General features: G+C 41.7%; 2 protein-coding genes across 4 annotated transcripts in view; one reads left to right on the top strand and one right to left on the bottom strand.

Annotated features, from left to right (window-relative positions):
* Positions 1 to 3222, top strand: part of SLC51A (solute carrier family 51 member A) — a 34997-nt gene extending 31775 nt beyond the window's left edge. The window contains exon 9 of the mRNA XM_073675208.1: positions 2201 to 3222. Within this exon, the coding sequence (XP_073531309.1) occupies positions 2201 to 2316 (116 nt within the window). The 3' untranslated portion in view covers positions 2317 to 3222. The remainder of the gene's footprint in view (positions 1 to 2200) is intronic.
* Positions 3223 to 6448: 3226 nt separating this feature from the next.
* Positions 6449 to 25637, bottom strand: part of PCYT1A (phosphate cytidylyltransferase 1A, choline) — a 38939-nt gene continuing 19750 nt past the window's right edge. For all 3 annotated transcript variants that reach the window (XM_073675205.1, XM_073675206.1, XM_073675207.1), the window contains exons 2-9: positions 25389 to 25569; positions 16220 to 16319; positions 13981 to 14097; positions 10304 to 10455; positions 8845 to 8923; positions 8497 to 8639; positions 8220 to 8408; positions 6449 to 7330 (exon numbers count right to left, since the gene is read on the bottom strand). In XM_073675205.1, the coding sequence (XP_073531306.1) occupies positions 7124 to 7330; positions 8220 to 8408; positions 8497 to 8639; positions 8845 to 8923; positions 10304 to 10455; positions 13981 to 14097; positions 16220 to 16319; positions 25389 to 25505 (1104 nt within the window). In that variant the 5' untranslated portion in view covers positions 25506 to 25569 and the 3' untranslated portion in view covers positions 6449 to 7123. The remainder of the gene's footprint in view (positions 7331 to 8219; positions 8409 to 8496; positions 8640 to 8844; positions 8924 to 10303; positions 10456 to 13980; positions 14098 to 16219; positions 16320 to 25388; positions 25570 to 25637) is intronic.

The following is a 25637-nucleotide window of genomic DNA, read 5'->3' as shown; positions in this document are numbered from 1 at the left end:
CTCACAGAATCATCCAGGTGTTCATTGGCAAACTTCAGACGGGCCTACACATGTGCCTTCTTGAGTAGGAGGACCTTGCGGGCACTGCAGGATTTTAAACATTTAAGGTGTAATGTGTTACCAATGGTTTTCTTGGTGACTGTGGTCCCAGCTGCCTTGAGATCATTAACAAGTTCCCCCCGTGTAGTTTTAGGCTGATCTCTCACCTTCCTCATGATCAAGGTTACCCAATGAGGTGAAATTTTGCATGGTGCCCCAGATCAATGTCGATTGACAGTCATTTTGTATTTCTTCCATCTTCTTACTATTGCACCAACAGTTGTCTCCTTCTCACCCAGCATCTTACTTATGGTTTTGTAGCCCATTCCAGCTGGTAGGTCTATGATTTTGCCCCTGACATCCTTAGAAAGCTCTTTGGTCTTGCCCATGTTGTAGAGGTTAGAGTCTGACTTATTAATGGAGTCTGTGGACAGGAGTCTTTTATAAAGGTGACTATATAAGACAGCTGTCATTAATGCAGGTAACGAGTTGATTAGGAGCATCTAACTGGTCTGTAGGAGCCAGAACTCATAATGGTTTGTAGGGGATCAAATAGTTATTTCTCACTGCAAAATGCAAATAAATGTATCTAATTTATACAATGCGATTTTCTTGATTTTTTTTTGGATATTCTATCTCTAAATGTTAAAATTAACCTAACCTTAAAATTATAGACTGTTCATGTCTTTGTCAGTGGGCAAATTTACAGAAACAGCAAGGGATCACATACTTATTTCCTTCACTGTATAAAGCAAACATTAGTCATACTATTTACCCATACCTTCTGGCATTAGACACTAAATACAGCTTACATTAATGGTCTCACTGGAGGGTATTTGTTTTATACTGTTCCTTGGTCAAACAAGTTACCAGAGCAGGATATCACATGGAAACCTGTAACAGGATACACAGTGGGGCATATGTAGAAACAGTGTCTTTGTGTTGATAGTTTCTATACATTTGGGCTGGATTCACATGGTTGTACTGAAACCGTGCCAGTGGATGCGACTGGTGCTCCGTGCACAGCTCCATGTATTCGACTGCACAGTGGGTGCAGGAACTACCTAAAAAGGAGTTTTTTCACATGGACCACTGGTCTACATAAAAGATCACTTGTGTGTACAAGCCCTTTAAATGTAGAAAAATCCACTTCACGTGCACTGATTAAATTGTAACAATTTGAACATTTTGTAGAATTACTTGTAGGTCACACTGGTGTGGTCCCCATGTGGCTTCTCCCCGCCTTGCTCCAGTTAATCTAAAGATCTCTATGTACACACATAGGAGAAACCTGTTAATCAAATAGAGCGGGCCGGTGAACGCACTGGACTAGTTAATTCTCTCCCTATATTACCCGTATGGCTATTTAAACTGTCCTTTCTCTAAAACACCGCAGTGTTTCAGAGTAACACATACTTGCCTGCAATGGTACAGACAGCTCAGGATAGCTTCCCTGTAAAAGGGAATCTGTCAACAGGTTTTTATTTATGAAAGAAGAATAGTGTAGATACAGAGGCCCTGATTCCAGCAATTTATCACTTACTGGGCTGCCTGCTGCAGTTATGATAAAATCACTGTTTTATCTGCTGCAGATCTAAGAGGTTTCTGAATACTGATCTATGTATAACCTGCCCACACCTGATAGCTTTCTGTGTACACTGTGCAGAGGCAGAAAGCCAATTAGTGGTGGGAGCGGGGTTATGCAGAGCTCATGAATATGGAGGACTACAGGGCAGCAGATTTACTAGTCCTCTAAGTGATAATCTCCTGCTGATAAAACAGTGAAGTTATTAAAACAGCAAGAGGCCTAGAAAAGTGTCACATCACTGGAATCAGGGTACCTGCCCCTACATTATACTGCCGTTAGATTAGGTGGCAAAAACCTGGTGCGAGATTCTGTTTAATGTCATGATAATATCTACAATGAAAAAAACATCTGACCCAAACAAAATTAGTGGACTGGATGGAAACTTTACAGAACATAAACAAGAAAAAGAAACAATCAGCAATACGTGCTCCAATATATTAATTAGCCTGGCGATTTATACCACAAGAGGTCTGGCAACTCACAACTGGTTTGGTATGACCATTCCCTAGAGATGCCAAGTTCTTAATGCATTTCCAGATATTTAACATAGCTGTTATGTTTGTCTCTTTACAGTGATGCACTACCATCTGCTAATTATCGAGACATTTTTATTGTCGATACTGGCTCGAAATGCATATAGGAAGAAGGACGAAGAAGCAGGGTACACGATAAAAACACAGGCTGTGTGACTTACATATATAATCTGTGCTCCAAAACACTATTGTGCGAGTTTATTTTTACCCATGTATCATCCGGCCATACTGAAGACTCAATGACCAGAAGACTAAAAATCATGTGTGTGCAAAGACCATTCAATTTTATATATAGAAGCATCAAAAAAGCTTCATCACTATGACTATTCAGCCCTTTTATGAATTCACATCCACTATTCATCACTGACAACACAGATCTACACCTCGGTGGCTCTGTACCATGTACACTGTGACCACTTACTATACTATGTATTTTCATTATACGGCAATTATTTTGGAGTCAGTGTTTGGATAGACGGGGTACAATCATTTTCATACTTAACAATACAGGCCTCACATGTAAAAATTGTATGAGAAATGGTTATCAGATGGTAACGGGACCTGGAAGAATAAGAATTAGATTTGCTATGAGCAACAGGACTTTTTCCATTTGAATATTTGCAAACAAAAGGCTCAAATTGTCCATTATAAATAATATTGAGGAAACCATCTCCATCATCCCAATGATTATGCTCCGGTCCACTCCATAGTCAACTCCTCTACGACTTGTTTTTTTGTATCATACGTGATATTTCCTAACTGCTAATCTAGTGCAACATCTCCCAGGATATAAGGTGTATGATATACCTAGGTTATGATGTTTTCATATCAATATGTGCTCTGTCCTGGTTCATTATAGTTCTTAGAAATGTATCAGGTCTTTGTCGTACTTCATAGTCTTGTACTATATGTGCCGTCCTATTGCAATCTATTCTTTTTTCACCTTACAATCCTGTTCTTCCCAAGGTTTTAATACTTGAACAGTAAATATGGCAGATTTCAAACCACCTTTTTACATGTTATCCACATTGTTATCATAAAATAAATTCCCATTTATGCCTATCTAGCATCGCTCCTCATTTACAGGTGCTGTCCAGAGGAATTATTTCACAGGCAATGCATTGCAGTTATGGAGATACTTGGGGCCAGATCAGGGCTTTTCCACAACACACCAGTATTGGCAAACCGATTCCATCCTGACCCAAGTGCTTGGCTTAGGAGTAGGCAAAACAGAGACTAATCTCTGCCATAAGCGAATGCTGAGAATTAAAAAGGCTTTACACATCCCTGCACCAAGAGTCTTTGACGCAGGAAATACAGTAGGTGATTCCAGGGAGTGAACACACTGGAAATCATGGTCAGACGAGATATAGGGCTATTCCAACTAGTCTTCAGCAGTATACAGCGCTCTGTATTACAGCTATAGTCTTTTCTAGGTGCAATCCCTCTGTAGTAAGGTATAGGAGGAATATGTCACAGCTTTTTGGAGTAAATGCAGAATCCAAAATAAAAAGTTTACATAGGAACCATGGGAAAAAAGAGGAAGAATAAGGAACATTATGATCCTACAGGAGTCTACGGCAGCCATAGTAGGAGGCTTCACTGGTTACTAAACTTATACTTTTCCTCTTCATATATTGAAGGAGACAACAGGTCTCATAAAAGGCACAAATATCCCGGCTCAATTAGATCCTTTCTGGAAGAATTTTGTGTGAATAAATTGATCTTTATTCTTAAAGGCAAACTCCAGCATTTTTTATATTTCAGCACTAGCTACTAATCTAAGTAGTCTTGTAATCACCAGCTGCAGTCTTCAGCTGTTCCCGGAAGTGCTCCGGTCCTGCATGGCCATCTTGTCACCCCAACTTCTGACTGACCGGAAGTCAGTCAAGTAACGGTGACAAGCTCTCAATGCAAGTCTATAAGAGTCTCGTTCTACTTCTGACAGATTTACATTGAGTGGTGACTTCTGGATCACCTAGCACACACTGGAGCAATCCGGCAGGCAGAACCTGCAGACCGACTGTAGCGGCACTGAGAATAGACGAATATGACGGCTGGTGAATATTATACTAAGCGCAAGGAACTTACAATAGTGATAACACTGCAGAGCTGCATTAAAAAAACAAACAAAAAAACAGCTGGAGTGGAGCTCTAAACTATCTCCATAAAACCTGTAAGTAACAATCAATGTTCTAGAGTATTGTGGGAAAAGTTCTGTTAAGGTTTTCTGATTAAAAGTAGCCAAATCCAGAATTTGAATTCACCATACCATTGTTTTATCATTATGGTCATAATTGTACGACTGACATCTGACCACTCATACACTACAGAGCCGGCTGTCAGTCAGTTCCGGGGAGTACTTACAGCTGCTGCCCTCAGTGCCTGTATGACTGAAAGCCGATGACTTCCAAGAAAAAGAAAGATCATTTTCTCCCAGGTGCTGCACCTTCAGTACTGCGGCCAGACACCTTCATAATGCTATTAACCCTATATCTGCAGGTTAACAGACTTATCAGTCCTGACAGGTTTCCTTCAAAGCAATCTTCCATTGTAACAAGTATGACAATTAGATTTAGGTAAAACCAAGATCTATCAGCTCTGATATAGTAAAGAATGTCAATTGATTACATGATGGATATGTGACTACTGGGCGTAATATAGGAAACAGCTCTACCATTTTCAGTATTGTATACATAGCAATCAATTAGTATTCTGTACATAACAATCAAGATGGAAGAAGGGATTGAAACAGTTTGACAGGTGTCTGGTTGTGACAAACATTGGGGTCTCATGTGGCCATATTTCTGTTACACTCTAGTGAGAAAGACAATGAGCTTGCAAACAAACAGTAAAAAGCCTAAAGCAAGGGTTGCACAAGTTTCTACAACTGCACGGTGTGCATATAGGTGGAGACCTGGCAATCCAGGGCAGCGGGTGGGGAGAAGCCACCGGGGACCTGACTAGTCTCCAGTGCGGCTTAGTCCCGCCGAAGCGTTTCAAGGTCAAACATACCTGACTGAGATAATTCAGCCAGTGCCTGATACATGGATTGGGCAGCATGTATCAACTGTCAAGTTCTCTTAAAGGAAAATGCTCTTAAAAAATTAGTGGTAATTTACAGGAAGGAGGACATTTTCTTGGTTGCTGATGGTCAGGTCAAGGATATTGTTTTTCAACTTCATATTAGCCATTTCATAAAGATCGTGATATGGAAAAAAAACCAACAAACTCACATATAAATTTAAAAAATATTTGTAACACAAAAACCGGCTTTAAACAATAGGACATTTTCTAATGGTAGCTTCCATTTACGTTTTTATAAAAAAAATCATATCAATAAAAGAAAAGGCATGGCAGAGTTTAAAAGAAAATAAGTAGGATACGCTATAAAACAAGCATTTTATCACATTATTTGTCCAGTATAACATCCGGCCGTTGTAGTAAAATGCACTCAAAACACAAATAAAATGGTTAAATACACATCATAATTTATGTGTTGTTAATGGTTAAACGCATTCATTGTAGCATTTGTTCCTGATATAAAAATACAATAGTGACCCTACACATAGGACAATCATATGCAGTTTACATTACATGTAATACTTTCCAGGAAACATGAGAATCCGTGTGCCACGAGCCATATAACAGTGAAGAGACTTTGGACTATTACTGTAAAGTGTTTCCTAAAAAAGGAAATTTTATATCCAGGTTTTAGATTTTATTTTTACACACAGCAAGGTGCAAGCGTTTTTGGCAGGTATTGAAAAAAAATATGCAAAGTAAGTATGCTTTCAAAAATAGAAGTGTTAATAGTTTACATTTTGTTAATTGAGAAAAATAAATGAATAAACAAAAGAGAAATCCAAATCAATATTTGGTGTGACCACTCTGACTTCAAAACCGCATCATTGGAACAATTCTTCTAGGCACACTTGTACATAGTTTTTGAAGGAACTGTACTGTACTGTACTGTAAAACCAATGAAAATTATTCTTAACAGGGTGCAAAGCATTTAAAAATAATGATACTCATCCGCACTGATCTTTCCGCGCGTGTCCAGTCCTGCTAGTCTGCTTTTCCTGCTCCCATCCTTGAAACACCAGAATGGCCGCTCAGTGAGGCACTGGGTGAGACGGGTCCCTGCTGTGGCCAGTGATTGGTTATGGGCACAAATACCCGCTCAGGCAAGGTGTCAAGGACCGAACCAGGCGGTTGAGACTAACAGGAACAGGGCCTTCTTTGGTTCATTGTCAGAGTTTGATGAATTCAGAATTTGACTACAGAATACTGTTTTTTCAAGTTTATTACTTTACAGACAGACATTTGAAGAATGGCAAAATTTTGCAAATCTAACAGATGCAAAAAAATAGATTTACGACAACAGGCACTTTTAATGAGAAATGGCTAAATTCCATGGGGTTAATGTTTAATACAATACATTTCACTGGTCACCACCCCCACAGATCAGTAAATTGTACTTAATACCTCTGATATTGTGACACACACATATATATACATACTCTCAGTGTCACTTGTGTCCAGCTCTTTTTCCTCCAGGATAATAATTCACTGTGCTGTCTAATGGGAGCTCACAGCTAGAGGGAATTAAAGTACTAAAAGGCTACAATAAGATGCAACAGTCCATGCGATAAAACCTCCTGGTAAAATAAAAAATTAAATTGACAAAAAAAAGAAATAGATTTTGGACACTTAGTTCATTAAAAAGAGATTGGTTTCATTTAAAAAAATACAACAAAATAACATGGTAATTTGTAGGAAATAAGCTTGTGTCCTATCCACTACTACAAACACTGGCTCTCAGGAACCGTTCTGCACAAGACCCCAGAATTCAGGGCTGAGCGTTCTCTCCTCTCTATGTGGCTACTTTCCTGGAGGTCAGAGGACAAGGAGTCTGCTGAGAAGGATTGAAAATAAGAAAAAAAAAAGAAGAAAGAAATCCTTAGTCCTCATCATCCTCACTTATGTCATAGGCAGCAGCAGTGGATCGAGAACGTCTGCCGGGTGATGCTGGTGGGGAGGATTTGGTAGAGAAGGGCCACCGGAATGATGGAGAAGGAGAACGTTCCCGGGATGGGCTGCTGCTGGGGCTCTGTCTTGGACTAATTGCTTGAAGCATTCTTCCTTTGCCCTCCTTCAACATGTGTTTCTGAAATAAATAGGGTAGAGCATAACTCTCTTATTTTTGAGCCATTAGTAACATAAGGTTCTCTTCCAACACTTTGCAATGGCTGCCAAGCAGAGATATATGGAGACAAGGACCCAAGAGGTAGCTGGTTATTTATATGTTTATAGGGGCATGATGAATGTAGCGGGGGGGTTGTCAAGCACAGAATACAGCCTCGCTCAGGAAATGATAAGTGGCAACAATGTATGTCATCAATGGTGCAAATATATTAAGAAAGTTTCCCCCCAGTATCTTCTGTTTTTGCTACAAATGCTCTGCTGCACAAAGATAATTTTCTGGCAATTCTGTTAATACATCAAAATGAAAAGTGAATGAGTTTGGGGCTACGCATCATCAACAGTGAAGAATCCTTTACAGCATCCTGAACGTGTAGTGATATGACTGGTGACTTGAGGGCACTTCAGGTCCCCTGCTTCTATGAAAGTTATTACATTACATGACTTTTCATAAAATGGGATCTAGAGTAGTGGCAACTAGTGGCTCTGGAGGGCTCTCCCCGCGGCATCTGGATTGTGTAATTACCCTCTGCTATAAAAGAACAGGAATTACTTATACAAGTGAGCACACAGCCTCCTTTTGTCCCACACAATATAATATAGAGGGGTCTTGCATGGCCAGCTAGGGATGTGAATGTGTGACCATTGGAAGGAGTCGGGAAGAGTCGCATGTGAGGCTCCAAGAATGTGGTAAGCTGACCAGCAACCCTAAAAGCCATGGTAGAAAATTAATAGCCCCACTGGGTATTCATACAATATTATCCACAGTGAAATATATTGGCGCTGCATAAACAATTTCCAGTCTTTCAATTGCACCAAATATATTTTTGGCTGATAAGTGAGGGATGGCTTACCAAGGCTCCTTCTGGGCCAAACATCTCCAAGAAATTGCCAATAAATTCTCTTGACTTTTCTTCCCATTTCTGTATTAGATCAATACTCTTCTCTTCTACTTTTTGCACAAACTCCTTTGACTTCTCCTCCACGTCTTTTACCTTCTTTTTAACTTTATCAACTCGTTCCTGTAAGTTGTATTTCTTCTCCTAAACACAGAGCATATTTTAATATCCAAGCCCAGACATCACAACTAATAACACTAGATTTCTGTACAAGATAAATAGCAATTCTCACGTTGATAAAGCTGACATTCAGCTCTTTGGCCGTGTATCCGCGCTGTAAATTACGACGAGCGTACACATCATAATCTCGCACAATCCTTGTGATGATGTCAGATGTAGATATTCCTTCTGTCCGCTGCGTTGGTGCAAACATTCCTGTATAAAAAAATTCAGATTATACATCTCAAACATTTATGGCATACGAGAAGAACAGGGGTCCCATGAACATATATTGGGCAAACAAATGGCATCCAAGTAAAATAATATTCAGGTTATAAAAAGTAAACTTTCATTGATCCATAAAAAGAAATTCCTAATATTTAATACATTGATGCATAAAATCATAAAGGAGTACACAGACCTGCCTCTTTTATGTGTTTGTAGACATCATCGCTTCCTGCAGAGGAATAAGGAATATCATCATGTGCTACAAAGTCAATCTACAGACAAGAAGAGAAGAAGAAGATTTACTACAACGTGATAAACAGTTATTATAGCAAATACATAAATCTCAGGGCCTGAAAGGGAAACACATTAGATCATGTATAAAAAAAAAAACAAAGAAAGATTATTAATGTTCTTCAGCCTCACAAGCAGTAAATCATGAGACAAGAACACCATTTTTGAAGTGGGTTTTGTTAATTGACCATTTCTGCTTCAACTGGACAGGTGAAAAAGTTAAGGCCCCGTCACACATAACGAGATCGCTAGCGAGATCGTTATTACGTCACGGTTTTGGGATCGCTGGAGAGTCGTTTCGTGATTGCTGGGGAGCTGTCAAACATGCAGAACTTCCCAACGATTTCGGCCGCCCCAGCGATCTAACCAACGATCTCGGCGGTCGTTGGGACGCTTTCACACAGCAGCTATTTCAAAGATCCACACCTTGATAGGGACTGTACTGTGTCACAAAGGCGTGCATAAAATTACTTTTCCGCGCCCCCTCATCTCCGATTAGTGGACGCTACTGCGTTCTGATTGGGTGGCCTTGGTTTAAAAGAAGGCCACGTTGTAGCAATTCCGTCCCTTTGTTCCTGACTGCGTTCTGGTTTCAGCCGGAGAAAGCTACAACGATCCGCAAAATCAGGACTCCGTCGAATGAATGGATATCAACAGCCCGGAGAATTCTGCTAGGATCTGCAATCCAGCACGAGGTCAGAAACAAAGGATGGAATCGCTATTCTGTTGCCTTCTTTATGCACGGCGTAAAATGAGAACGCTGTAGCGACCACCAATTGGGGACAAGGGGCGCGGAAAAGTCCAATTTATGCACGCCTACGTGTCTCAGTACTGAATCGCTAACGAGGTCGCTGATAAGGTGTCAAATGCAGCGATGCACACTGCCCAGCGGGAGCGCAACGACCCAGGAATGGTCCAGGAAGCTTTGTAACGATCAGCGATCTCACAGCAGGGGCCTGATCGTTGCTACCTGTCAGACATAACGAGATCGCTAGCAAGATCGCTATTGCGTCACAAAAACCGTGACGTATCAACGATCTCGCTAGCGATCTCATTATGTGTGACGGGGCCTTTAGATTGGTAAGGATCTGACTCCTACAATCTATAGAACATAAGATTTCAGTGGATTGTCCTCCAAGCTACACAATCAAGATAAGGAGGTCTTTGAATGGAGTGATTGTAAAATCAAGAGCATTATTGTCTCATTCAAAGCCTATTCCACTGAATCAGTGGGGGCCCTGAGGTCAGATCTCCACTGATCTAGCATTTAACACCTATCCAAATGAGGGACGAGAAATGTTTTAAGCTGGACTAACCCTTCACTTCATTAGGAAAAACTTGAGGCTTGAAACAGCTCTCACCCGGTGCGCTTCAAGGAATTCTGGTGTAAGCGTCCATGGTGCATTCCTCACCACCTCGTCCACGTAACGGCAATGCTGCACAGCATCATATCTCTCTGCTTCGTTCATCACTGTGAATCCCTTCAGGTTATGCGTCAGCTCATCACTACACACTGTAAAACAGAAATGTTTAGTATATCTGCATTTCCTAAATGTAGCTGATCACATATACAGTGGCATGTAAAAGTTTGGGCACCCCTAGTCAAAATTACTGTCATTGTGAACAGTGAAGCAAGTTAAAGATGAAATGATCTCTAAAAGGCCTAAAGTTAAAGATAACACATTTACTTAGTATTTTAGACAAAAACATATATATATTTTAAAAATGACAAAAAGGGAAATGGGCTGATGCAAAAGTTTGGGCACCCAGCATGGTTAGTACCTAGTAGCGCCTCCTTTTAAAAGCATCACAGCTTGTAAACACTATTTGTAGCCAGACAAAAGTCTTTCAATTCTTGTTTAAGGGATTTTCATCCATTTTTCATTGGAAAATTCTTCCAGTTCTGTGAGATTCCTGGGTCGTCTTGCATGCACTGCTATTTTGAGATCTAGCCAGATTTTCAATGATGTTCAGATCACGGGACAGTGAGGGCTATTGTAAAACCTTCAGCTTGCGCCTTTTGAGGTAGTCCATTGTGGATTTTGACACGTGTTTAGGATCATTATCCATTTGTAGAAGTCATCCTCTTTTCAACAGACTGTGTTCCATTTGCATTAAGAATTTGTTGAAATTTCATTGAATCCATTCTTCCCTCTACCAGTGAAATGTTCCCCGTGCCATTGGCTGTCCAACTGGATACAGGACGTAATTGAGGATTACACATTTTTTTTTATTTTCACCTCTGTTGCAGAAATATTAGCAAGCAAAGTATTTAGGACCTAAGGAGTTAACTTCTTTTTAAATGTCCAAGTGGGTGTTATCAGATAGTTTTCACTGGGCTGTACTTCATCCTGCTGCATGCCACTGACCAATTAAAAGCAGGCAGCAACACTCAAAGGAAAGCAGAACACAGCCCATCATAGCTTAGAGCAGGTTTCTCAGTGTGTGAGATGTAGTGATACAGTTCTGGTCTTACCTCCTGCATAAATCAATGTGTGCTGAAGGGCAGTGCAGCTGAGTTTAGCTGTGTAAAAGAACACCTCTCCTGATTAGTAAGTGTATCAATAATCACAATTATGTCTGCTGTACTGAAGCAACTTGTAACTGCTCTGCAGTGAAAGCAGGCTGTCATTATATCTCATAGTCATGTAACCGATCGGCTCTAGATTACTCCTGTGTGAGATGTAATGACAGTCTGCTCTAATGTCACTGCAAAGCAATTACAAGCTGACCACAACAGACATAAGTGTGATACTGACACTTTGAGCTTTCATCTTTAGACAGGCAGTGTCACGGAGGTACAGCAGAGGAGACCATGTCAGGAGAGCCGATAGAAGGTTTTGTAATTTTACACAGATAAACTCAGCTGTCCAGCCCCTCCCCCACACTGACTCATGCAGGAGGTTGGACCAGGAGATCAGAGCTGTATCACTACATCTCACACACTGAAAAATCTGCTCCAAACTATGGTGGGGTGTGTTCTTCTTTCCTTTGAGTGTTGCTGCCTGCTTATGATTGGTCAGCATCATATAGGGAGAAGTAGTACACATCCACAGTAAGGCCTCCTTCACACATCCTGGTGATTCCTGTATAGGAAAAAACAGTACTGGTGAGATCTGTGTCTCATCTGTATGTACGTATGTGACATCGGTGTGCCATACATGTGACATCCGTGCATCCATGGGACACATCCATATGCTGTCTGTGTGTCTGTGTGACACGTACCAAAAAAAATCAAAAAAGAAACAAAAAAAAAACAAAAAACAAAGATATCCCTCACCTGTCGGAAGTGGAAAGAATCCATAGTGCCCCACGCCGTAATCCATCTGTGCAACGTGCTCTTCAGCATCAAAGGTGGCATGATGTGACCTTTCATGCTGAAGGGCAAAGGAGAATGACTCGCTCCAGCGAGCGGGCACAAGAACTGCAGTGACCTCAGTGAGATCACCGCTTGCACCGTGAGAAAAAAATCTCACAGTGGTGCGCTGAGCTTAATGAGTACACCGCAATTCACAGATTTCTCATGGCGTTTATTTACAAACTTTTACTATGGGGTTAGTAATAGGGGCATCTTATAGACGCCTCTGCTCTACCATCTCCTGTGCTTCATGTCAGCTGCCAATACAAGGCTGACATGAACCCCAAATTCTACTTGCCACTGCACCAGGGAAAGTGGGAAGGGACGAGGCTAAATGCCAGATTTGGCGCATCTCACTGATGTGCCATTTCTGGGGCCGTCGAGGGCTGAATACAACTCCCATCATTGTCTCCTGCTCGAGCTGATCTCAGTGCGAGCAGGGGACAATTATGAAAGCTGTCTTCAGCAGCCGGTGTCGGGGAACAGCGCGAACTGTACCGCTGATTCCTAGGCGCCAGTATGTGTCACTCTGATGACACACGAATGTCATCCGTGTGTCATCAGTGTGCAGCGCGCATTTTGTGCCTGCTGCGCAAAAAAATAACTGACATGTCTGTGGGTTTTTCACACTGACACACGGTCCATGTGAAAAACCTGACTTGTGCGCACACCCACTGAATACAATAGGTGTTTGTTTATCCGTATTTGCAGTCCTCAAAAAACGGACTGCATATGGACATACAAAAAGGATGTGTGAAAGGGGCCTAAAACTGCCTTTTAAACACCCACTTGGATTTAAGGAGTTAAAGAAAAAGAAAGGTGCTAACTCCTCGGATTGCCAATATCTCCACAGCAGAGAGGCAAAATTAGAAAAATAACTCTGCAGCCACCATTACATCCTTGTGTCCAGTTCAACATGAACATTTGAGTGTAAAGTTTTGACTGAGAATCTGTCAGTGAGCATGTGCTGAAGGTCCAATGTGAGGGTTTTTCTCTTATCCGTTACCAATTGCAAAAATGATTTATAGCCCAATATATAAAATATTTATTTAGAGGAGATAGAGAGATATAGATATCTATACTTCTCTATATTTAAAAAAAATTAGAATAGGAAATTCCAATACAGTAATTCCATAAATATCATCAAAATCATCCCAATAATAATCTATACAGATGTAAGCAATTTCAGCCCAGGGACAGACTTCAGGTTTGGGGCAGAGGCATTCTGCTTAGGTATTTACAGGACATGTAAAACTTTTCCACCCCTTCAGGTTCATTATTAGGGCATAGCTAGTTTTGCAGTTCCTCAATATATTATTTTGGCTCCAGGATAAAACAGAAAAATCTGTGAAATGTATGCCATAAAGAAGGAGGATGACATGGAGTGACTGTCAGTAGACGGTGACCTTGCCTCTGTCCAGGGTGCAGTGGACATGGACGGCAGGATTTTTCCACAGCTGCACTGTGGTCTGAGTCACCATTATACTAATAAGCATTACCTTGAAAACTCAGATTCCAAAAAAAGCTGCATCTATGAGTAGGGCTTTGTACAGATCGCATCAGCTCGGCCTACTCAGCACAGAACCCAGACTGTTTCCATAAATGTGGTTACAAATACAGGAAAAGTTTCCCTAAGAAAAGTAACTCCCTAACCAAACACCGGAATGAGTCTCCACTTACCCCCTACAATCAGATATGTGTTAGGGAAGAGATTCTTTGCTTGCATTAAAGCGCGGGCATGTCCAGAATGAAACAGGTCAAAGATACCATCCGCATACACTCGTACAGGTCTGTCCACTGTGGAAATACAGAGACCATTCTGATCACCCAAGTGTGACAACTCTTTACACAGGACTTATAAATGTAACTATTAGTAATGCACGCACAGCAAAGAAATGGAAAATGTAGAACTATAACTCCACCCGTGATTAAAATCTAGCAGATTTGGAAGCCAGATCTCGAGTGTAACTTACCACACAAACGGCAGGTCGCTGCAGTGGAAAGTTTTTTACTACAACTATTCTTATTCTCTTTATGGTGAAGTACCATGATACCCATCAGAGGTTTTCTGAGATCTGGATTCATTTTAGAATACTGCACCACACCAAGAAATGAAACTGTGAAAAGGGGATTCTCATCTCTACGCTTAAAGGAAATCTGTCAGCAGGTTTTGTCTTCTAATCGGAGATAAACATGATGTAGAGACAGAGACCCTGATTTTAGCAATGTGTCACTTACTGGGCTGCTGCAGTAGTTTTGATAAAATCACTGTTAGGCTGCGTTCACACATTGCGTATTTCCCTGCGTTTTTTTACGCTGCGTATTTTCCTGCTTTTTTTACCTGCGTTTTTTTTAAGCAGGTAAAAAAAGCACCTCCAATCACACACTGCGTAAAAAAGCGCAGCAAAAAACGCAGTGTGAAAATGAAGGGTGACAAGTGTAATGTCTGTGTGTCGTGTGTGTACTGTCTGTGTCTATGTGTCGTGTGTGTGTCCCTAGCAGTGTATGTACAGACTATGGATACTCACCTACCCGATGGATGAGAGACGCGTCTGCTCCGTCCCGCGCTTGCAGCATCTGCCGTGAAGCGATCAGCAGACTGTCACGTGACCGGAAGCCGGTTACAAGCCGGTTAGCTAACAGCTGATCGGCTCACCGGCAGATGCTGGAAGCGCGGGATTGGAGCAGACCGGACCGGACGCCTCTCCCCTGACATCGGGTAGGTGAGTATCCATCCTGCGCCTGCGGCACAATAGAGAGAAAGCGCAGGACGCAGCTGCGTAAAGAATTGACATGCCAATTCTTTACGCAGCTGCGCTTTCCCGCTGCGTAAAATTACACAGTGTCTGAACGGCAAAGTGAATTTCCCATTCACTTTGCTGGCAGACACAAAGCACATTGCGTATTTTCAAAAAGCGCGCGCAAAAAAGCGCACGAAAATACGCAATGTGTGAACGCAGCCTTACACTAGGAGGACTGGTAAACCTGCTGCCATGGAGTCCTCCATATTCAGGACTGGGTATAACCCAGCCCCCAACACTAATTGGCAGCTTTCTGTCTATGCAGTGTACATAGCGGCCAGTCAGGTGGGTGCAGTTATACAGGGCTCAGCATTCAGAGAACTGGAAGACCTGCAGCAGAGAAAACGGATTTTGTCAAAACTGCAGCAGACATCCCAGTAAGTGACACATTGCTGGCAACAAGGCGCCTGATTCATGAAGGTGTTTTTTGCCAGAATACTGGTGTAAAACACTTTCAAATGTTGTAAAATCTGCAACTGTTGGCGTTTTTTTTGCACCAATTTCTGGAACATCCACAAAAGTGGAGGGAACTGTGGTGGGACAGGACATGGCAAAGCACGCCCAATAAATTTATCAAAATTGTGGCGGAACATTTCTGGCCCGTGATCAGATAGGCCCAATTCTTTAAGGGACACGTGCCTCTTAATGATGGGTGTGCAGGAGTAAGGTCCACCTAATTCATTAGGAAGCGCCAGTCTTAATGAATCGGGCCCAGTCTCTGCCCCTACATCATTCTGTGCTCAGATAGGATTGCAAAAACGGCATCTGACAGCAGCTTCTAAGGGGCTAAACAGCCCTGATTGATGCTAAAACTGATCAGGACAGATGGAAAGGGTGTCCAGCTATCATATGCTGCTAACAGCCTCATTTAAAAAAAAAAAAGTGATGCTAAAGATTAAGGCCCCTTAACGAAGGTTACAAAGCATATGAGTGGTTATTAAGGGGTTAAAGTAATGGATAAATGTATGCCAGAACACTTGAAACAAAGAACCCAACATTTCAGCCCACAAGAACTTTGTTTATGGTGGTATTCTGTATGTAGAAGTCAGGAACTTCAATAGAATGAATTGTACATGAATAGAAAGATACCAGTCAGCAGGGCCTAGCTAAACACTTACGTGGTGTTCCCATCTTGGCTTCTTCCATGGTTACTCTTTTGTATGCCTTACTATAGTCAATCTGTAACTGATCGGAGAAAGGAGCAGGCTCACTCACCCCCTGCAAATGTGAACAAAACATATCAATATAGTAGGAATAGTACTAACTGCAAGAAATGCAACGCACGTCATATAGTACAGTATGTATAACTCAAGGTTAGCAAGACTCTTCTCGTTGGAACATTATTGCCTGAATGTAAGAAAAGGTGCATGGTAGCCGCTTATCTCTCCCTGCGTCCACAGACAGGGATGGCATACTAACGCGGGCATCAGAAATTGAACATGTTATGGTCAGCAACTGCATTTACAGTATCTATCGAAAATTTGGACAAAAAATGCAATGGTTTTCCTTGTTATTGGAATGTGCACATTGTAGAGTCAGACTGAAGGCAAAAAAACACAAAAGGAACAAATATGGAAACAAGTAAAGAAATACAAGAGAAACAAACCAGAATGTGAGTTAAACTTTAGATTCCTCAAAGTAACCTCTTTTAATCGGGTGACAGCTTTAGACCTCTTTGGCTGGCTCTCAAGCAGCTTCATCAGATAGTCACCTGGAAAGGCTTAGAAACAGTCTTGAAGGAGTTCCCAGAGGTCCTGAGCACTAGTTGGCAGCTTTGCCTTCTACTAATAACAAACCATCTTAATTGGGTTGAGACTGGGTGATTGTGGAGGCCATGACATCTGACACATCTCTCCATCCCACCACTCCTTGGTCACACAGCCCTTACATAGCCTGGAGGTGTTATCAGTGTCATTGGCCTATTGCAGCACAAATCATGTTCCCACTAAGTGCAAACCAGATGGGATGGAATGTCGTTGCAGAATGGTGTCGTTACCAGCTAGGTAACTGTGCCTTGAATTTGGAACAAATGGCCAACAAATTCACTAGGAAGACATCCCCAGAACATCACACTTCTTCCTCCATACTTCATAGTGTGCACCACACATCTAGAAACCATCCACTCACCTTTTCTGCATCTCACAAAGAAACGGCTATTGGTACCAAAAATCTCAAATTTTGCCTCATCAGAGGACAGTAGAGATAGATTTCCACTGACTTATTGTCCAATCCTTGTCTTGCTTGCCCCAAACAAGTCTCTTTTTGTTTGCGGTTCTCAGTAGTGGCTTATTTGCAGCAATTCAACCATAATGGCATGCTTTTCACAGTTGATGATGAGATATGTCTGTGCTTCTCTTATGAGTACTGTTATCTGAGGTGCTGTCAGCTACCGGCTTCTGATTAACTTATCCTCCTTGGCAGAGGTAATTCTTGGTCTTCCTTTACCAGATTGGTGCTCATGAGAACCAGGTTTCATCAAAGCGATTTATATTTTATGTTTTTCATAACTGTACATGAGGATATCTTCAAGGTTCTAGCAATTTTCAGGACTGACTTTCATGTCTTAAAGTAATGATGAACAGTCATTTCTCTTTTCTAAGTTGAATATTTCTTGCCATATTCTGGCTTAGAACAGCGGTGTAATGGTGCGAAGTATTGTATGGAACTGCGTACCAACACCACCTCTGAAAAATACAGCTGACGGTCGCAAACATTTTCTGAAGGCCAGTTTTCACAAATGAACACTGGATGGGGCACACCTGTTCAACAGAAAACATTTCAGGTGACTACCTGGTGAAGCTGCTTGAGAGTATGCCAAGAGTACGCAAAAGTATTATTAGAGGAAAAGTGGATGAGAGCAGTACTTTGAGGAAGCTAAGGTTTAATAGATTGCGGTTTCTTTTATACATTTCTTTACTCCTTGTTTCCAAATGTGTTACTCTTTGCTGCCTTAAGTCTGAATCTACAACGTGCACATTCAAATAAGAACTATGAAAACCATTGCACACACAGGTGTGGCCAAACATTAGAGAGGTACTGATTGATTATGTATATATATACCCTTATTATGGCTGATTAGGACCCCCCCTCCAGATATCAATAGAGAGGCAGGGGGAATACATCCAGTTAGGTCCAAAAATATTTGGACAGCGACACAAGTTTTGGCATTTTAGCCATTTACTAGAACATATTCAGGATCCAGTTATATAATCAATATTCACATTCACATCCTTATTGGAGTAAGGGTTTAGGAATTACAGCTCTTTAATATGTAGCTGCTTCTTTTTAAAAAGGGACCAAAAGTAATTGGACAATTTTCAAAATCTCTTTAATGGGCTGCGTGGGCTATTCCACTGATAATCCATCATCAATTAAGCATTTGGAAGCTGTTGCTGTGAACCTACAAAATGCAGACAAAGGAGCTTCTCAATGGAAGAGAAACAGATCATCAATAAATTGAAAAAAAGAAGAAATCAATCAATCAAAAAAAAAAAAAAGTGCACTGGTGAGACTGGAAACTCAAAAAAGCCTGGACGTCCACAAAAGACAGTGGTGTATGATTGCAGAATCCTTCCCGGGTGAAGAAAAACCACTTCACAACATCCACTCAAGTGAAGAACACTCTCCAGGAAGTCGGTGTTTCAGTGTCTAAGTCTACAGAAAAGAGAAGACTTCGTGAGAGCAAGTACAGAGGGTTCACCACAAGGTGCAAACCATTAAGCAACCTTAAAAATACAAAGCCCAGATTTGACTTTGCCAAAACAAGTCTAAAGAAGCCAGCCCAGTTCTGTAAAAGCATTCTTTGGACAGATGAAACGAAGATTAACCTGTACCAGAATGATGGGAAGAAGAAAGTATTGAGAAGTCTTGGAACGGCTCATGATCCAAAGCACACCACAACCTCTGTAACACATGGTGGGGGCAGTGTGATGGCATAAGCATGTATGGCTTCCAATGGCACTGGGCGCTAGTGTTTATTGATGTGACTGAAGACAGAAGCCAGAAGCAGCTGCATCAATTTTGACGTATACAGGGCTATAGCTTCCACTCAGGTTCAACTGAAAGGTTGATTGGACGGAGCTTCACAGTACAAATGGAATATAACCCAAAATATACTGCGAAAGCAACCCAGGAGTTTTTTTTTTTTTTTTTTTAAAGTCTCAAAAGGGGAAATTTCTGCAATGGCCGAGTCACACCAGATCTCGACCCCATTGAGCAGCATTTCGCATGCTTAAGACAAACTTAAGGCAGAAAGACCAACAAGCAACTGGAGTCAGCTGCAGTAAAGGCCTGGCAAAGTATCACAAAGGAGGAAACCCAGCGTTTGGTGACGTCCATGGCTTTCAGACTTCTGCAAAGAATTCTCTACAAAAGTACCATAAATAAAATGTTCATTTTTAATAAAGTTAATTTGTCCAATTACTTTTCAGCCTCTGAAATAAGGATGCTTTGTATAAAAAATGGTTGTCACCATGTCTACAAATTGAGATCATATGGGGAAATACAGGTATTTACTGCCATCAGGTGGACAACATGAGAAATGCACTTAGTGTTTAAAGGAGTAAATGAACAGATGTAATACTCCGTTGACAACTTGTGGTCTACGCATAACAAACAAGAAAAGCACAATGCGCCTCTATTAGAGTTATTCCCATCTTCATGGATATTGTTGGACAGTGCTTGTAAAATAAAGTAATTTTGCCACTTACTGTTTATTAAAAATTGTAGCCGTTATTGAGATATTCACACTTTTCTTTCATCTACAGCTCATTGTCTAGGAGACCGACCACTACTACTGTGTAGCTTGTAAACACTGCGATAAAGCTGGCTGGGATTAAAAACCAACGTTGCACTCTAGTGATCCTGACCAGGTATAAGCTTACATGTTTAGCCATCGCGGCTAGACCGCAGTGATGGTCGGTCACCAAGCAATGAGTTCTATACAAAATAAAAAGGGTTAATATCTCAAGAATGAAAACAAATTTTAAGAAACAGTAAATTGCAAAAGTGCTTGTGTTTACAAGAACTATCTGACAGTATTCGTCTGTGAAGATGGAATAACCCTTAAAAGGGAATGTGTCACCCCCTGGGTGATATCAGACCTCTACTATGACCATACAGGTGATAGAAAAGTAAATCTATACTTACCTGTATGGCCCATGGCAGAGGTCTGATTTCATCCCATGGAGAGCGCTTTGTTTCCCTCCGGCCCCGTTTGGCTGTGTACTGCGCCGCAGCCTTGTATTGTGCAAGCGACAGTGAATCACTGAGACTTCCGCTCCGCTGACAGTACGCAGCCAAACGGGGCCGGAGGGAAACAAAAGCGCGCTCCATGGGAGCGGCGCTTTTTCGCATGCGCGGGAGGGGAGGCAGAGCAGGGCACGTCACAGGGCCTGTCAAAGGGCCCTGTGACGTGCAGGGGAGGGGGAATATGGTAATTTAGCACAGAGGCGGCGATTTAGGGGAATAGTAAGAAGATAGGAGGGGTTTGCTTGGCGTCCCCCAGACGCCAAGCCTCTGGAGTACAGACTTTATAAAACCCGATTTCTCAGCAAGAAGACCTCTGCTATGGGCCATACAAGTAAGTATAGATTTACTTCTCCATATCCCACATGCCCATAGTAGAGTTCTGATATCGCCCAGGTGCAGGGGGGGGGGGGGGACACACATCCCTTTTAAAAGGGAGTCTGACAGCACAGAAGGACTGTTCAAACAAAGCATAGGCGCTTGGTGCACCCTTGGTGCGGCCAAACATTGAAGTGCACCTTTCCACCTACTTGTTTTCCTTGCAGCTCCTCCCCCCAATTTAATTGACAGCTGGCTTTATAGAGACAGAGAAGGCTAGAGATAGATGGAAAACAAGTAGGTGGGACAGTGAACTCGTTGGGCTACAACAAGTGTGCACCGATCACCTCTGCTTTGTTAGAACATTCATTCTGTGCTGACAGGTTCCCTTTAAGCCACACGTAGCAAATTCTGACCTGCAGGGTGAATATATATGGCCCGAGATGCCGGGCGGGTCCCCCGAGTTTATTTGGCCCGCCTGGCATCATACTTTCAACTGTAATGGCATCCTGATGATCCCTCTCCCATCATTCCCCCTGCGTCTCATGTCTCAGCAAAGCAGGCGCAATGTCGTCATTATAACACACCCGCTGTACCGAGATGTGCAGAGGATCTGGAGACACCATGAAGAGACTAGGGAACGGGCAGAGGGAAGTATTTTTTTTTTCAATGTGGGGCCCATTATACTGTATGGAGCACTATGTGGGGCCCATTATATACACTGTATGGAGCACTATGTGGAGCCCATTATACTGTATGGGGGACAATGTGGGGCCCATTATACTGTATGGGGGACACTGTGGGGCCCATTATACTGTATGGAGCACTATGTGGGGCCCATTATACTGTATGGGGGATAATGTGGGGCCCATTATACTGTATGGGGGACACTGTGGGGCCCATTATACTGTATGGGGGACACTGTGGGGCCCATTATACGGTATGGAGCACTATGTGAGGCCATTATACTGTATGGAGGACTATGTGAGGCCCATTATACTGTATGGAGGACTATGTGGAGCCAATATACTGTATGGAGCACTATGTGAGGCCATTATACTGTATGGATCATTATGTGGGGCCACTATATTGTATTGAGCACTTTTTGGGGCCATTATACTGTATGGAGCACTATGTGGGGCCACTATATTGTATTGAGCACTTTTTGGGGCCATTATATTGTATGGAGGGCTGTGTGGGGATTATAGTTGGAGAATCCTACTGTGATGAGGTCACCATTCCATAATTGTGGAAGAATTCACTGTGTGGGTACTGTGTTTGGTCGACACTTTTGTTGGCATCATACTTTATTATCTGTATTATTCAAGATTTTTGTATCCTTCGTTATAACACATTTAAATGAGGCTCTTGGGCCATATGCTTTTTACTGATCTTACATAATTATAATTCCAATATTTTATTTTAAGATCTATTAATTAAAATGGACTTTGTTCTTGGGACAACCCCTTTAAGTTTGTTTTCATATGAAAAAGTTCATTCTTTTTGATAAGAAAAAATATAATCAAATTGTAGAATTTTTTTTTAAAATAAATATCAAGGTTGGCCCGTGACTTTGTCCATGCTTTTAATCTTGTCCCTCTGTGTATTAGTTTGCTTTGAGCAATGAATCAGTGTATGCCATTATCTGGCTATAACAGTCAATATAATCATTCTGACAAGTGGAATGGTCACCATAATGTGATGGTGTCCAGTTTAGGGGCAGCATATTTGGAAACATACAAACTGAGAGGCATAAATATTATTTAGTATTGTCTAATAAAGCAGTGGACCTTACTGAATGGCTTGTTTCCATGTAATAAACTAATGGTTTGTCACAAGGATGTGCAATCACTTGATGATCAAGGTGGCATGACTGCTGGGACATTGAGAATAAATTCGCTTTAACAGTGCGGGGCTGCAGCTCCTTGCACGCTGGCCACTGATATGCAGGTAAATGGTAACGGGCGTGTAGGGCTAAATCACTGCTGCAGTCTCTTCTTTCTCAAGAATGGGGGAGGTCCCGGATAGCAGACCCCCATAATATAATTTGATCAGGTAGTATGAACAATTGAAGCTCATCAAGAGAATGCCAAGAGTGTGCAAAGCAGTCATCAAAGCAAAAGGTGGCTACTTTGAAGAACCTAGAATATAAGACATATTTTCCGTTGTTTCACACTTTTTTGTTAAGCATATAATTCCACATGTGTTAATTCATAGTTTTGATGCCTTCAGTGTGAATGTACAATTTTCATAGTCCTGAAAATACAGAAAAATCTTTAAATAAGAAGGTGTGCCCAAACTTTTGGTCTGTACTGTATAGATAGATATACACATATACACCCCCAATCCGGCCTGCAAGACAATAAAAAGACCTTTTACATTACTCGCCTATGGGGCAGTCTGGATTGAGGGGCGTCACAGGTGTAGGTCCAGTGACTCCTCTCCTCTGCCTATGTGTGGATGACATGTTCTACATCATCCTCATAGTGTCCCTGGCATCGCGCTCCTACGCATGTGCACTTCTCTGCCTTTGACATGCGCAGTGCAGTTCTTTGCGCTGCCCTGGGAGGGTAGAGGAGTGCGCCTGCGCAGGAGTGCGATGGGGAACACTGTGTGGATGACGTAGAACATGTCAAACACGAAGCAACAAGAGAGGAGGAAGCATCTCAAGATGAAGGTCTTTTTTGTGTCTTGCAGGCCGGATTGGGGGCATATATAAAGCATATTAGAATGCTGTATATCAGGGCTGAAAGGTACTTGTCTTATCTCATATGGGACAAACTTGGTGACAGGTTCCCTTTAATGACACAACACTTTTCACTCTAACATTGGATTACAAAGTGTCCTCTAGGTTTGTTTTTTTCTCAATCATTAGTAAGAGGACACTTCACTTCACTCTTGAATTCAATGGCCATCACACTGGGGTAGAGAGCTTCTACAAGAATCTGTGACCTGCCAACTAGATTTTTTCATTTTCTGCAAAGAACGGACTGCCCTTAGCCATAGCTGATGGGGTGCAGTCGCCTGCCTACTACACACAATTTATTGCTTCTTAGATGGTATCACAGTTTTGTTTGCCGCTCGTTATGGCATCATGCACCAGTCTATTTGGGTAAGCATTCTTACTAAACGAGAACCCATTATTATTAGTTAATGGTTAAAAAAGATGTAGAGTTACTCCATGTACCTGTCCGAAACGCTGATGGCTATTCATAGTAAGGGTAACTGTTTGCATCAACCTCTGTATAATTCATCTCATTTTATATAGTCACATCATAAAATCGCAAGTAATCCAAGTATGTAAACTATATTACTATATGGCGAGGTCAAACCTAATGATAACCACCACGTATCATTGTCCTGAAAAAGTGTGTTCAAGTAACTAGAACTCCTTAGAATAAGATGGATTGTTGGAAACTCCGTTCTGCGATCAAATAAATTGTTCCCTCTAGTGATCCTCTATCAGGGTTTCCACTTGTATTAATATCCTGCATATGCAAATATCCTCTTCAGGATGGAAGAGGACTAGAACTCTAATGCCACCAATTAGGGGTAGAAATCCTAAAAGGCAATAATGACCCTTTAATGACTTAAGATAAAAAGCCAAACCAGACACTCCATTTGCAGACACATGTTTTGGGGTGTTTGCCCTTCATCAATGCAAAGCAGGAGATCAGATTGGTTTAAGTGCAATAAAATCATCTAAAAATTAGCACCAGGCTCTTTTATTTGTGCCTTAACACAATCTAAGCGTTGCGACTCCAAAAGACACCATATAAAAAGAGTTACAATTCAGACAACATAGGAACCTACCACCTTAAAGGGATGGGATAGCCTTGGAGGAATTTTAGACAAGCATAGCAGTTTGCTTCATAATCAGGAAATAAATCAATTATGCAAATAGGAAGGTTAAGGCTATGTGCCCACGTTGCATTTATGAAGCAGAAAATTTCTGCTGCATAAATGCAAGTCCTCTCCCGGAAAAACGCATGCGGAATTCCGCACGCGTTTATCGCGCGTTTATCACGCGTTTTCCACATGCGGAATTGCCTTGCGTTTTTTATGCATTGGACAAAGGCAATTCCGCTTGTGGAAACGCAAAATTAATTGACATGCTGCGGATTTTTGAACGCGGCATAAACGCTGCGGAAAAATCCGCAGCATGTGCATAGAACTTGCGGAGTCCCATTGGGGACCATGGGGTGCGGATATACATGCGTTTTTCAAGCGTTTACGCTGCGGAAATTCCGCAGCATATACGCTTGAAAAATGCTACGTGGGCACACAGCCTTAAAGGGTTTTCTGTGGTTTTTTTTTTTTTTTTTTTACAGCAAGCAATATGAGAACATAAGAAAAAAAAACGGTCATTCCCCTCTGATAATTCCCAATCTAGCACTGCTGCTCTGGCAATCCTTCAGCTGGTCACATGTTATATATCAATCGTGTGACTGCTGCAGCCAATCACAGGCCTGATCACTGATGCTGCCATGTATAGCAATTGACTACTGAGGCCAATCATTGACTTATGCTCTCATGTGAATGATGAGTGACAAGTTACAGGACAGGGGGATGACAGGAGCACTGTTGGGTTGGCACAGGACTTGACAAGCAAGTTATATATTTTTTTATATTATCACACGAGCAATTTTTTATAGAATCATAGCACACTCTTAAGTACATGTCCATTCCTGAAAATGTTGCAATAAAAATAGTAATACTTACCGTCATTTGACGGCGAATCTTTGTAGGCAGAGAATCTTCATCTGTTGTCCCATTGGGTCCAAAGCCATCTTTTCTTCTCTTGCGAGAACCAAGCTTTGTAGTGTTCTGAATCTCCATTACGTAGATATGAGAGGGTGTCTTGTGGAGGTCTGTATAGATATATCATAAGTTTTCTATCCACCTATTGAAAAGATAGGCAATTCATCACCAATACAGTCATGCTACTGTTATGCTGAAAAGTTCATTTGC

The sequence above is a fragment of the Phyllobates terribilis genome, unplaced genomic scaffold, assembly GCF_046119375.1.
Source record: "Phyllobates terribilis strain yellow unplaced genomic scaffold, ASM4611937v1 Scaffold_3__8_contigs__length_932513732, whole genome shotgun sequence".
NCBI classification, from domain to species: domain Eukaryota; kingdom Metazoa; phylum Chordata; class Amphibia; order Anura; family Dendrobatidae; genus Phyllobates; species Phyllobates terribilis.
Note: the sequence above shows the minus strand (reverse complement) of the source record. Positions and strands in the feature narration are given on the sequence as shown.